The sequence below is a fragment of the Protomyctophum bolini genome, assembly GCF_963924005.1.
Source record: "Protomyctophum bolini genome assembly, chromosome: 19".
In the NCBI taxonomy this organism is placed as follows: Eukaryota; Metazoa; Chordata; class Actinopteri; order Myctophiformes; family Myctophidae; genus Protomyctophum; species Protomyctophum bolini.
Genome location: NC_137880.1, coordinates 37,119,915 through 37,134,235, shown reverse-complemented (window position 1 = coordinate 37,134,235; position 14,321 = coordinate 37,119,915). Strand labels below are relative to the sequence as shown.

General features: G+C 43.5%; 1 protein-coding gene across 1 annotated transcript; it reads right to left on the bottom strand.

Annotated features, from left to right (window-relative positions):
- Window positions 1–2,573: 2,573 nt before the first annotated feature.
- Window positions 2,574–14,298, bottom strand: chrna2b (cholinergic receptor, nicotinic, alpha 2b (neuronal)). The gene is made up of 6 exons (XM_080790253.1): window positions 14,164–14,298; window positions 9,089–9,240; window positions 8,121–8,165; window positions 7,298–7,407; window positions 4,321–5,692; window positions 2,574–3,866 (listed from the first exon to the last, which is right to left on the bottom strand). Exons 1-6 carry the CDS (start codon window positions 14,237–14,239, stop codon window positions 3,741–3,743), a joined length of 1,881 nt encoding a protein of 626 aa, XP_080646379.1. The 5' UTR covers window positions 14,240–14,298; the 3' UTR covers window positions 2,574–3,740.
- Between the last annotated feature and the right edge of the window lie 23 nt (window positions 14,299–14,321).

The following is a 14,321-nucleotide window of genomic DNA, read 5'->3' as shown; positions in this document are numbered from 1 at the left end:
CGGAGGGGGGGGCGTGTGCACAAAACGCGTGCAACAAAGTGAATTTGTTGCCGCGCTCACGTAAATACGCTTGCGTTGTCGCACCACGATCTGCTCCGAGCAAAAACGCAGGTCTTGTTGAAAATGAAATATAGACGCGTTATATCGCTTCACGTTTGCGAGGCCCTGTAGACTTTAATCTCTCAGACATGTCAGCAGCTCATGAGAAATGTAAATACGATAATGTAAAGACAGAGGTTGGACTCTAATAATAATATTCACAATGGCCTATTTCATGAGCTTTGTTGCATTTCAGCCATGGAAGTTATGTTTAGATTCCCCTGTTCATTAGTAAAATATGTAAAAAAAAACTAAAACTGAAAAAGAAAAACACTAAAATGACAAATAAATAATCCCATGGAGTACGTTAATTAAATGCCATCTCTAGTGAATAATTGGAGATGCCTTACTGTAGGCTTTTCATATTGTAGGCTGTCATCATCATCATTATTACTGTAGGCTTTTCATATTGTAGGCTGTCATCATCATCATTATTCACCTGACATCATTAGTGAGAAATCCTTCTGGGGCTACAGCGCCTTAAACACACTAATTTGTACGTTATAATGAATAGCTTATGACTCTGAGGCATAGACAGTTCAGTTCAGGCCAGTCCCTCCATTAAAGAGTTTAAATTAATTATGTTTTTAATGTCCCCCCCACCCCTTCACTAAAGCTTTAATGTCCCCCAACCCTGACAGCATAACGGACTAGAGCCCCTTTGTAGACATCTCTGTGGTCCAGTGGATTCTGCGCCACTGAACTCTCAAATGTATATTTGTCTTTGTGACTAGGGGTAAATGCCTGTTGTTGCATTGACCTATTGACCTTCTCTCTCAGCCATCTGAGGAAGTGCACAGTACTGCTCTTCTATGTTGGGTCTTCTTCCTCTTCCTTTGGTGTTTTGGCCTGAGCTAACGTGATAGGTTTCTGGTCTAGAGGGGGGGCGGGTCGCGGCAGAGATTTGCGCACGCCCTGATTGGATCTCAACGATCTGTCCGTCACCCTCGGCCCCTCCTCTCCTCACAAAGACAGTATACCTAAACCTAATCTTAACTCAAATCCTCCTTATGTCTACTCTAAACCTAACCTTAACCTCACAAACACAGTATACCTAGCCCTAATCCTCCTAACCTCATAGAAACTATGTCTAAACCTAACCTTAACCTCACAAACACAGTATACCTAATCCTAACCTCATAAACTATGTCTAAACCTAACCTTAACCTCACAAACACAGTATACCTATAGCCCTAATCTTAACCCTAATCCTAGCCTCAAAACAGTATCACACTATTAACTAATGCATACGGATCACAGTCAGCCTGTACAGTATGTGTGCCTTCGACCACAAATTCAGACAGATTGTTTTTACTGTACTTCCTGCCAAACACGGCCCAATAATGAGTCCTCCTCCAGTCACTTAGATTAGAATGTACAGTATCTCTTACCATCTTTGTCGAAGATTGAGGTCAACTTGGGCCTGCTCAACGTCTTTATAGATTCCAGAGTGCACGATAGGATGTTAATTGCTTTGTAATTGCTGTATTCATGTCTCTCCACTCATTTATTCATGTAACACCATTCTGTATATAATTAAATTGTGCATGACATGAATACATAAAAGAAACATTTCGTGCACCATATTCAGGCATGGTCCAAAGATCAGATAAACCTCCCCAAGACCTCAGGCATGGTCCAAAGATCAGATAAACCTCCCCAAGACCTCAGGCATGGTCCAAAGATCAGATAAACCTCCCCAAGACCTCAGGCATGGTCCAAAGATCAGATAAACCTCCCCAAGACCTCAGGCATGGTCCAAAGATCAGATAAACCTCCCCAAGACCTCAGGCATGGTCCAAAGATCAGATAAACCTCCCCAAGACCTCAGGCATGGTCCAAAGATCAGATAAACCTCCCCAAGACCTCAGGCATGGTCCAAAGATCAGATAACCTCCCCAAGACCTCAGCACTCCTTTTGGTCAATATGACATTAATCACTGCTGTCAAAGGTGGGTGTTGCTTCCGTCACACATAAGCGACATTACTCAAAACAAGAGGGTTTTTGGCTGGGAACCCCTTTTGGTGTTTGAAGCATTATGTTATACTTTAGCTATTGAAAAATAGCTAAAGTATAAGCTTGTAGATCTGTGGCGCAAATTTCGAATATATATATTTTTTTAAATAACATTTTTAACTCAAATCTTTGCTTCTGGGGGGTCCCTGGAACAACATATTTTGAGATGGGGGTCGGAGGCCCAGTGGTTGCCACCATCAGTGTGTGAATGTGGGAAGTGAGGACGCTGGCGTCGACTGTTCGCGACTTCACCTCCCAATGTATGAATGAATGAACCATTGTAAAGCGCTTTGAGTAAAGCACTCTCTGCATAGAAAAGCACTATAAAAATGCAATCTGTCCATTATTATTAATTCACAATGTTCAACAAATGGCAATTGGCTTGCCAAAGGTTTTCTTCGTGGTCTTTATTACACAGTCATTCAAACAATATGCTTCAGTACAACATGGCCATGGATAAAGATGTTTCAGTAATTTAAAATGCTTCAGTATGGCAACATGGCCATGGATAAAGATGTTTCAGTTATTTTAAAACAGTGCGGTAATATTTTACTTAAAGGTGTTAAGAGGACAGAGTTAAGAGGTTTTGTCCAAAGCACTTTTTACTACTTTCCATTGGTTCAATATTTTCGAAACAACACACAGACATAAAAGGTGTTCAATAGCACTGATTTATGCCCCCCCCAAAACCCTCAAAAATGAGGTTTCATCCCGACAGCAACGATAGTTCTGGCCCAGCTGTGTGTTTTTCAGTGTTTTCCAGGTTCCCAGGAATGCATGTCGGGGATTTACGCTCCTTAATTATTCCTCTCGTTAGTCCTCTTGTACTTGACCGCGTGCAGAGCCAACCAAAGCAACCAGGTCTCTCCATCTGGGCCTGTCCTACACGGGCAAGGTGTTGGTCTCAACATCTGGGCCTGTCCTACATGGGCAAGGTGTTGAGAGCTTGTGTTGTGTGTCAAAGTCACACTACATGCTTTAAGGATTTACACTCCAGTGTCGCTCAAGTGTTCTGTGCAAGTTGTGATAAAACTGGACAAAGAGATGGAGGACAGACCAGTGGCAGTGATGAGATCCTTCTGCGGGGCGATTCTCCTCCACAGCAAGAAGCTCTCCATCCATGATGATCTTTATGATGAACAGAAAGGACATCTTCAACATACCTAGTAGGGCTAGCAAGGTCAGTCTCATGCCGGACAGCATTTCGTGTGAGGCGCAAGCCGCGCAACCAGATGTTGTAACAACGGGCTCTACGTTCTCATTTGACGTCAAATATTTTCCTTCTGACGTAGAACATATTTTCATTGTTCCTCTGTTCTTGTTAGGGCTGTTCTTTGTTGCATGTGGTGTGTAACATACTGAGAATACTGCCAATCTACAAGCTTACAATGCGTCACACTGCAATGTGTTATGAACTTGTAGATCGTCTATTGTCATCGGGTGACACTGACACACCGCACTCGATATAAAATCGTCTCCATCAACCATCCAGAAGACTCTCAGTCTCAGAGTAGAGTTCAAGTACAATCTGAAATGGTTTGTAGTCAAATTGAAGATTAACCAACATTTCCAAGCGTTGCTCTTTTTGTTTGTGAGAAGGTTTTCCTCTTAATGATCTACAGTCTTAGATCATGCCAGCGAGCCACGGGGGCAGGAAGAGACCAATAGTTCCAAGTCCACAAACGATGATGAACATCCACAGGAAGATGCGGTCGATCACCATGGCAACGTACTTCCAGTCTTCTTTCACCTTTTGAGAGAGAGAGAGAGAGAGAGAGAGATACATGAAAGGTCATTATGGACAACATCCAGGTGTTTTGTTGAAGACATGGCCTGAAGGTCTGTAAAGTTGCCTTATTTCTTTTTAATGTTTTATATGTTTAAAAAAAAACAGATCTACAAGCTCATAGCACGGCACTCTGTGCCGCACTACGAGCTTGTAGATCTGCTGTCTGAAAAATCGTGAAAATGGGTGCACATCTTTGAATATGTATTCTTTCACACTCACAGTGAACGTTTTTAACTCAAATATTTGCTTCTGGTTGGGTCCCTGGAACAACATTTTGAGATGGGGGGGTCGGCGGCCAAATACAGATAATTCTAGGGGGTCCTTGACATGAAAATGTTTGAGCACCACTGACATAGAAACATGAGGGTTTTCAGAAAACTGTCAGGATTTAGCAGATACTATTATTAATACTTACACTAAAATCAGCATCCTCTGCCCTCAGGTGGTCTGCGATGTATTGCACCCCCTCTAGAGCGCGGATGACGCTCGGCGACAGAAGCAACGAGGACTCTGACACCATGCTGTCGACCTTGGCCGCCCGTGGACTTCCTACCAGCTGTCTGTTGGGCCCTCCAGTCAGCAGTGGACTGCCGTTCGCCCTGCTTCCTACCAGCTGTCTGTTGGGCCCTCCGGCCAGCAGTGGACTGCTGTTCGCCCTGCTTCCTACCAGCTGTCTGTTGGGCCCTCCGGCCAGCAGTGGACTGCTGTTCGCCCTGCTTCCTACCAGCTGTCTGTTGGGCCCTCCGGCCAGCAGCTCCTGGCGACTCTGGAGGGTTTGGACGTTCTGCTTCTGCTGCTGCTGTGGCGGAGGGGGGGGAGGGGGAGTGGAACCAGGGGGCCTGGGCGACGGCGGACGGAAGGAGAAATAGGACGTCAGCGTGCCCAGCTCCAGGTCCTCGTAGCAGGGGACCTGCTGGCCCGGCTTGCCCCCCGCCTTGCCGTCGTCCCGTAGCCAGTTGGCCGAGGTGCTGAGGCAGTTCCCGCTGTGGCGGTACATCACCGCGGCGGCGGCGCGGTGGTCCTGCCGCCGGCCCACCGCCGCCTCCTGCTGGAGGAGGAGGAGCCTGCGGTGGCGCCCGTCGGGCGCCGGCCGCTGCATGAACAGCCAGCGCGGGATGAAGCCCAGGAACACGGCGTGGACCCAGCGGGGCATCTTGTGCGTGCCCGGCGAGCGGTGGTGCACGTTGAGCACGAACACCGTGATGACGATGGAGAGCGTGACGAAGATCATGGTGAACAGGAGGTACTCGCCGATGAGCGGGATGACCAGCGACGTGGAGGGGATGATCTCGGTGATGAGGAGCAGGAACACGGTCAGCGACAGCAGCACGGAGATGCACAGCGTGATCTTCTCGCCGCAGTCCGACGGCAGGTAGAAGACCAGGACGGTCAGGCAGGAGATGAGGAGGCAGGGGATGATGAGGTTGATGGTGTAGAACAGGGGCAGCCTGCGGATGATGAAGAAGTAGGTGATGTCCGGGTAGATCTCGTGGCAGCAGTCGTACTTCTTGGTGTTGTACGTGCCGATGGCGTTGATGATGGCCCACTCGCCGCTCTCCCAGTAGTTGTTGAGGTCCACCGTGGTCTCCACCGGCTCCAGGTCGATCTTGGCCTTGTCGTACGTCCAGGAGCCGAACTTCATCTTGCAGTTCTGCTGGTCGAAGGGGAAGAAGGTGACGTCGATGGAGCAGGAGCTCTTGTAGATGGCGGGCGGAACCCAGCGGATGTTCCCCGTGTGGAAGAGGTGCGCTTTGGTCATGTGAGTGACGGCAAATTCACCATCAGCACTGTGGGAAAAAATAACAACATTACATTATGGAACATTGAACTGTAGGCCTACTGTGGATAAGCAATGAATGATATAATCAATAGTAATATTGTGTTATGTCACACAAATCATCGTTCAACATATTGATTTCATTCAGTCATCATTGGATGTTTTCACATCCGTGTGTGAAAACCTGGAGGAAAGAATCCTGCAGGGATGAGGAGTTATGGTTTCTACAGGAATAACCTGCTGCTGTAATCAATCAATCAATCATCTCTACGACATAATTTAGTTTTTTATTTCTCTCCACATGAAGCAAAGTGATTCATCCCTTAACCCATTCTGAACGGGAACCCTTTTTTGTGTGTTTTAAGCATAATTTATGTTGTACTTTAGCTATTGAAAAATAGCAGATCTACAAGCTCGTAGCGCGGCACCGAGTACCGCGCTATGAGCTTGTAGATCTGCTATTTAAAAAAAATAGCAGATCTGGCACAAATCTTTGAATATATATTCTTTCAGAGTGAACATTTTTAACTCAAACTTTGCTTCTGGGGGGGTCCCTGGAACAACATATTTTCAGATGGGGGTCGGTGGCCAATTACATATATTTTTGGGGGTCCTTGACATGAAAATGTTTGAGAACGACTGACACAGAAACATAGGGGTTTATGATCGGAAAACTGTCGGGATTTAGTAGAAGGCATTTGTGGAATCTTTTCTCAGGTCTAAACGGGTTAAACTGTGCTAATAGCAGCTGCTGAAGACATAATTATGAGTTCTTATCATTATCATCTGTCACACAGCACACCTTTTTAATTTCATTTACTGATTGTGATTACACAGCAGGCTTTGAAGTGGAACTACATCATCAGCACACCTCTCACTTTCTCAGAATCACTAATCTCTCCTGAAATTAACCCAGAGGGCGGGATATGATTATTACAAATAGTACATTTCGGTACAGAGGAGGAAAATGTTATTAAACAGCAGCTTTCCCTTCTGAAAGTGTGAATAGTGCCAATAGCACGATTTTATTTAATTTGTATTCACAACATGTCATAGGAGTCTTCTATACATTGCAGAGCAGCAGATTCCTGAGTCCACTAGATGGTGCTATTGTCATAGAATCTGTTAAGTCAAGACACATTTCGACCTCAATCTATCATTTTAAGAGTTTCAGAGGCTTTACTGTAAATCCTGCTGTGTGAACCATGTTCTGTACTCTGTACTGTACGTGCTTTTGCTTTTAATATTTCGGCAAACTTTTCTGTGCACAGGCCGAATACTGTGAACTTGGGCTTGATTGTCAAACAAACCCTTTGAAACAAAAGATTGTTATTTTTGATTTAACCCATTTTGGTGTTAGCATCATGTTATGCTTTAGCTATTGAAAAATAGCAGATCTACAAGCTCATAGCGCGCCACCGAGTGGCGCGCTACGAGCTTGTAGGTCTGCTATTTTTGAAAAATCGAAGAACGACTGACATTTTTAGAATCTGATCTCAGGTCAGAATGGGTTAATCAGACCAGTGTGTGTGTCCAGTGGAAACCTCGTATGAATCTGATCTCAGGTCAGAATGGGTTAAGCCCCATTACCTCTATTATTGCCTCTCTCACTTACTTGTTGTAGAGGACGATATCTGGTACCCAGATGAGCTCTGACGGCACTCTGATGGATGTCACGTTATCGTAGTCAGACGGCTTCCAGCGGAGTTTATAATCATTCCATTCCTGAGAAGATTAAAAAAAAACCTGCCTTTTTATTATACGTGTTGGTAATGCCATACATCTCGTAAGAACAGACACTGAATTTGAACATTTTGTCTAATGAATGTAAAAGTGGCATCATAAAGATTTTTGCCAATTACTGTCCCAGAAAAATATCTTTATCAATTAATTCATTTCATACCTGAATTTGTTGTATAGAGGGTATATGCGCACAGTGAATGGCACATCGAGTGGCAAAGCAACATGCAAAGTTAGTTTAACATTGTTTAACGTTGTTTAATGCAATGTTTTCTGTGTGGGCTATCAAGTAGTTTTTTGCCACTCAGTAGGCATTCCTGCATAACTTCCTGGTTTGATGATTATGTCACACACATACCCTCTATAGCATGAACCTGTCTGAGTTCATACCTTCATGCCTAATCTGACATGAATACATGGGTGCAGTACTTAGTTTAGACAGTTTTTGGTTTAGACTAGTCATTGGTTAGACCAGTCATTAGTCCTACAACTAGAACCTATCTCAAACTCTCACCCTAAACCTAACCTCCCACGGGGCAGCACACCTAAACCTAACCTTAACCCATGTGTAACCAATTGACTAGTCTAAACTAAGTATGCACCCCGAATACATACTGAATTGAAGCCAGACACTCTGTTTGCACCACTGCTTTCCAACGCAACACTGGGTGACATTCTTTGCTATTTCTGCTGCTCACCTGTTTAAGCCACACATTAGTTGTCATCATTTGGTTCTTTTCATCCTGAAAGAGAGAGAGAGAGAGAGAGAGTAAGACAGAGACACAGACACAGACAGACAGGGAGACAGGCAGACAGACAGGTTATAGATGGTGTGAACTCTGGGTGTAGTCCAGGAGAATAATGGAGTTTTGGGAGCCCGTTCAAGGCATCTCCAAACATTGTCAGCACTATCAGCGATATCACTTTAATATCTTGATGGATGTGAGGCCGTCTGGCATAAGTTGCTGCTTTGATGGAGCTGAAAGTCTATAATCTAGTTTTCACAAGTACTTTCTGCTGCTGTATGTAAAGAGGCCATTATGGATATGGTATTGGCAGCGGGGGCAGTTTTTTTGAGCAGCAGTGGTTTTAAAACAAAAAGTTTAGTTCTGGAAAAAAGTATACAGTAGCAAACTGTGGGAAGAGGGCCAGTATTAAAGTAAAGTCCTGTACTAGATTATTCTACAATGGAGAAGCTCAGCAGTCACCTACTTTCACCAGTTGGACCATAAAAGCCATTCTACTCCACTTTACTGATTTTACCTTTACAGTAAATGTAGGATTTGAGAATGTTCACCCACTATTAAAATCAACTTAAAGCCAGAGGATAGTTTCTCTCAGTACTGCAGATTTAAACCCAAATGTAAATGTTTTAATTTAGAGACTAAACCCCTTATCTCTAAACTTCTTTGCCTTTTTTTTTTTACTGTTTTGAAAAACATTTTTGAATAGTTCAACTAGCCAATCTACATTGACACGTTGTGAGCTTGTAGACTGGCCGTTTTAACGATTCAAAAATGTTTTGTAAAATAGTAAAAAAAAAGGCAAAGACGTTTAAGGGGTTTAGCGGTGACAAAAATGGAGCCCTCGAGTACTACATTAGACAGCTTCAGCTGAGATGGTTTCTGATTTCAGCCATGGATATACAGTATGGATATACACTCACCACATCAATGAGCTGTGCTATGGACAGTCCAAACTTGATGATGACCACATCTGAGATGTTGGACACGGGTCTGGACCACTTGTTGTAGCCCACAAACAGCTTCTTGAACAGATCATCCTCAGCATGAGAGTGGGTCTTTTCATAACAGAAGACTGTATGGGAGTAAAGAGTTAAATTGTAAGAGTCAGTGTTTTATTTTAACACATGAAACACGCACGCACGCACGCACACACACACACACACACACACACACACACACACACACACACACACACACACACACACACACACACAAACAGTCTTATGCAAATAGAAAAAAGACAATTCCACATATTTTACACATTCCATTGACATCAGAGTTTCCGTTCTGCTGTGAAATAAATTAGCATTTTGGTTTGAAAGAAATAATTTAACATATATCCACATCTATTCCTGGAACTAAATGGAATTAGGAAAACCGCACCGCACCATGTTAATATAACATGGTTATGGGAAGAAAAAAAAAAGTAATTAATATTTGAACAAAACCTCCTCTGGTATTTTGACATTGAGGTCATGTGGGCTGTGTTTTAGCCAACGTGCCTTTCTTTAGTAGCCCATTGGCAATTTAGTTGAAGGGAATTGGATGATGCAGCATGAAAAGAGAGTGTGCAATAGGGATGGTTATTAACCAGGATACGTTAGAATGATATTGAACAGAACAGAAATTGAGTCATGTGGAAGACAAGCATAATATAGACATTTGGAACTTGAAAGATGTGTAGCATTAAGTCTTATCTCGCCACTCCTCTTGCCTAGCCGGCCATTACCCTTCTAGTTACTAATCCACTATGGCAGGCCAGGCTAACGTGATAGAGAGGGATAACAGGGTTGAAGGGCATTGATGTGATGTGAGCACTGCGCTGCACATATACTGTAGGTACCAGAGCATATACAGTATGTATACAGTATACTGCATATCTTAATAAATCCTTTCTTCATTTTCGTTTTCAACATATTCAGCAAATCCTTTGATCTCAGCTCCCAGCATGAGCACTGAAATGTGAGCATGGGCAGAGCAGCAAAGGTGAGCAGGCAGACAGTAAGTAGCATGTTAAGTAGTATAGCTTACAGCTATTACTTAAAGGTATATTCAGTGATTTCACTCAAAAATCATCTGCCTCCATCTCACCCTGTCCTCTCTCGCCACAGCCAATCATCTGCCTCCATCTCACCCTGTCCTCTCTGTCGCCACAGCCAATCATCTGCCTCCATCTCACCCTGTCCTCTCTCTCGCCACAGCGAATCATCTGCCTCCATCTCACCCTGTCCTCTCTCTCGCCACAGCCAATCATCTGCCTCCATCTCACCCTGTCCTCTCTCGCCACAGCGAATCATCTGCCTCCATCTCACCCTGTCCTCTGTCGCCAGAGCCAATCATCTGCCTCCATCTCACCCTGTCCTCTGTCGCCACAGCCAATCATCAGCCTCCATCTCACCCTGTCCTCTGCCTCCTCTTCTCTTCTCTCACACCAACTAACTTCATGTCCTCTTGTTAATCACTACATCCATAAATCTTCTCTTTGGTCTAACCCTCTAGGCCTCCTGCCTGGCAGTTACAACCTCTCTACGTGTCCAAACCATCTCAGTCTGGCCTCTCTGGCCTTTATCTCCAAAACATCTGACATGCGCTGGCCTGTCCCTCTGATGTACTTGTTCCTGTGATCTACTGTATCCTCGTGCATATGTTTACTGGTGATATTTACACTTTACACTTTACACATTTACACTTATATATTGATAGAACATACATGTTAACTCAGTCAGACCCCAGTGTCTACTGTTAAGACTCTTTAAGTCTATTTTGTATACTCATAACTGTACCTATTTTGTGATTTTGTTTCACACTTACTGCTGTTATTGCTATCCTATGATGACACCTGAATTTCCCATAGATTATCATAAAATGACTTATCTTTTGATAGATTATGTTAATTTATATGTCCGTAGGTTGTCGGACTAATAGTATGTCTAAACTAAACTAAAGCCTGTACCCGTTGGAATGTACAGTATGAAGTGTTATCCTCTTCACAGGGAGGTTCATCTAACTGACTGACTGTGCTGTGTATTCTAGGCACAATTTGGGGACAAGAGTGACCAAAATAGACAGGAACCCCTCCCCTCTGGGATTAACGTTCAACTCCTCATCAACGTAATCAGATTCAATTACACACATCGTTACTTGCTGGCACTGAATTGCTGCTGCTAAAGGAGAGGTGAGCTTTAATCCCTTCAAAAGCAAAACAAGTGAGTTTATATTCTGGAGCTGCTGAAGTGTCTGTCAATCTGTGAGAGACACTGACGGCATAAACGATTAACAGATGTCTTTCACCTGAAGCAAGTGTACCTGTATATTGATATTGTTGCATATCTCCATACTTTAAATGAATGCCCTGTCATGCTACAGTCTCACACAAAAGTAGCAAAAATAGCAGAACTGAAACGTCAAACCGTGTTAAATTTGAATCCTGAAAAGTAACAGCTTTTAGGACATAATGGTTTCCAACCGACAGTAACAACGTATCGGGTGTGATTTAATTTGTCCTTTTATCCTTTATCCACTTAATTGCTATAATATTACAGGACAGGTGATGCTGGATGGTAAGGAGAAAAGCCACCATCTCCTCCACCAGTCTCTTCCTCTATAATTGGCATTCACTGAGTGAAATGCAAACATATAACCTTAGGCTATGTCTCACACCTTAAGTCAAATCCAGAAATCAATACTGCAATTCCATTCCAATGAATTATGGGATTCACACCATTAACACATTAGAGCTATTTTCTTTATATTGGACAGCCCAATGGGCTGTTCTATCGTTAAGGGACATGATATTATTAGCCCATTCTGGGCGGGAACCCCTTTTGGTGTTTTAAGCATTATGTTATACTTTAGCTATTGAAAAAATTGTAGATCTGCTATTTTTGAGAAATCATGAAAATGTGGCGCAATTCTTTGAATAGAGTTCCCTGGAACAATATATTTTCAGATGGGGGTCAATTATATACTGTATATTTGGGGGTCCTTGACATGAAAATAGTTTGAGAACCACTGACACAGAAACATAGGGTTTTAACCCTGTGAGAACCACTGACACAGAAACATAGGGTTTTAACCCTGTGAGAACCACTGACACAGAAACATGGGGTTTTAACCCTGTGAGAACCACTGACACAGAAACATGGGGTTTTTCAGAAAACTGTCAGGATTTATAGAAAGCATTCGTAGAATCGTCCTCAGGTCGAAATGTGTTAGAGAGAGCTTGAAATGCATGACCTGCATCTGGGAGGAGGCACGTTTGCTTCTCTATACTGTACCGTTGCCCATACAGTAGGTGCTTCTATATACTGTACCGTTGCCCACACAGTAGGTGAGTCCAAGTTCTGAGGATGCCACTGATGATAAGTAGCTCATAGATGTGGACAATAATGTTGTCAAAGTGAGAGCTTAAGATGGGATTGTTTAAACCGTTTAAAGACAAACCTTTGAAAGTCTATTAAGTGATTTATTTGTCCACGATAATTCACTGGCCGGGGAGCTTGTCCCAATTAATGTGTCTTGATTATTCAAAATCAATGCAACACACGCACTCACTCACGCATGTGCGCGCACACATGCATGCACGCGCACATACTGTACACACACACACACACACACACACACACACACACACACACACACACACACACACACACACACACACACACACACACACACACACACACACACACACAGTGTTAGATTGTTGCCTGTAAACATAATCATGATGTGGGATCGCAGCCAATTTGCCTAAACATACAATGACATGTCTTCCTCTGACGTCAAGTCAGTGCACAAGTCAAGTCAGTGCACTGAACACACGTTGAGGTTCTGGCAAAGAAACACGCTCCAGGGACTTTAATTATTACGCACGCTCCTTTCCAGTCAGGAGGACGCTGTCTGTTCATCTCTGCTATAGTCTCTCTTCTTCCTTCTGGGATGGAACAGATGTGGGGCGTGACAAAAAGAAAGCTCTGACTGTGGATCAAAGCCTCCCGCAAAGAGATGACACCTCCTCCATTCAGGGACTGACTGACTGATGACTGACTGACTGACTGACTGACTGACTGACTGACTGACAGGGGCTCTCTTGCTTCTTGGACCCTGGCCAAACGGACGGGCTCGGTGAGGTATAACTGAACCACGTACGGGCCGGCCAGTTGGAAGAATGAGAGTCAGCAACTTTCCAGGCCAGAGCTCTGAGAGCTGCTCTTGTTAAAATTGGACCGTCCCGCTATTTAAAAGCGTCACAGACCACAACATCCACAACAGCTTGCTATAAATCGATGTCGATATTAGTGCCATGTCAGTTCCATAAATACGTGAGCGTAATAGCAGATAACGTTGACGCCAGGATGATTGGTATTACTATTCTATGTACAGTATATCCCATATGGGCTATACAGCTGGGTGTCAGGCTGCAGGCAGATCTTGAGTTGAGTGATGGGGGAAAATGTCATGAAGACATCAGGCTGTGATTGACACATAGATTCAGTTGATGCAGCCACAGACTTCTAACATAGAACTTCTAAGTTATAACTGTTGTTATTATAATTGCTGTTATAGTGTCAGTATGCATAGGAGAAGAAAAAAAGCAGGCTTTTGGAGATTAAGTAAATTGAACAAGCTTTGTCAAAAGACATATGATGAAATCCTGTTCTGTTCTTTGACTATATAGAAGTGTCTATTTGTACGTCTCTAAATGTTTTGATGAATTGAACATGGTGGACCCTCTTGTAAACAAGTGTAATGCTTCTTTGGGTCGTTCACTCACAGTTAACAGTCTTTGTATTGAGTTTGTGCTTGAAATGTACTGTAATTCTGCAAACTGTTAATACATATTTCAATAAATCAAACATGATTTGCAATATTGCAGCCACACTTGTTAAAACAATACCCTTTGTTTAAACCTTTAGCCAGAACAGGTAGACTATACACATTTGTGGTTTCCAAACGAATTTGAAATATGAATTATAAAATGTAAAACAGAACTTACTTGAGCTGCACAGGAACAGCAGCCACGAGGCGTTAGTCGTCCTCAGAGAGAACAGGTGGTTGAATTCGCATCCCATATTTGACCCGGAGAACGAGCACCGTGATCGGCTTCACCGGAGCGCGCGGAGGTCGTTATCATGCCCACCACTTCCACCAAAG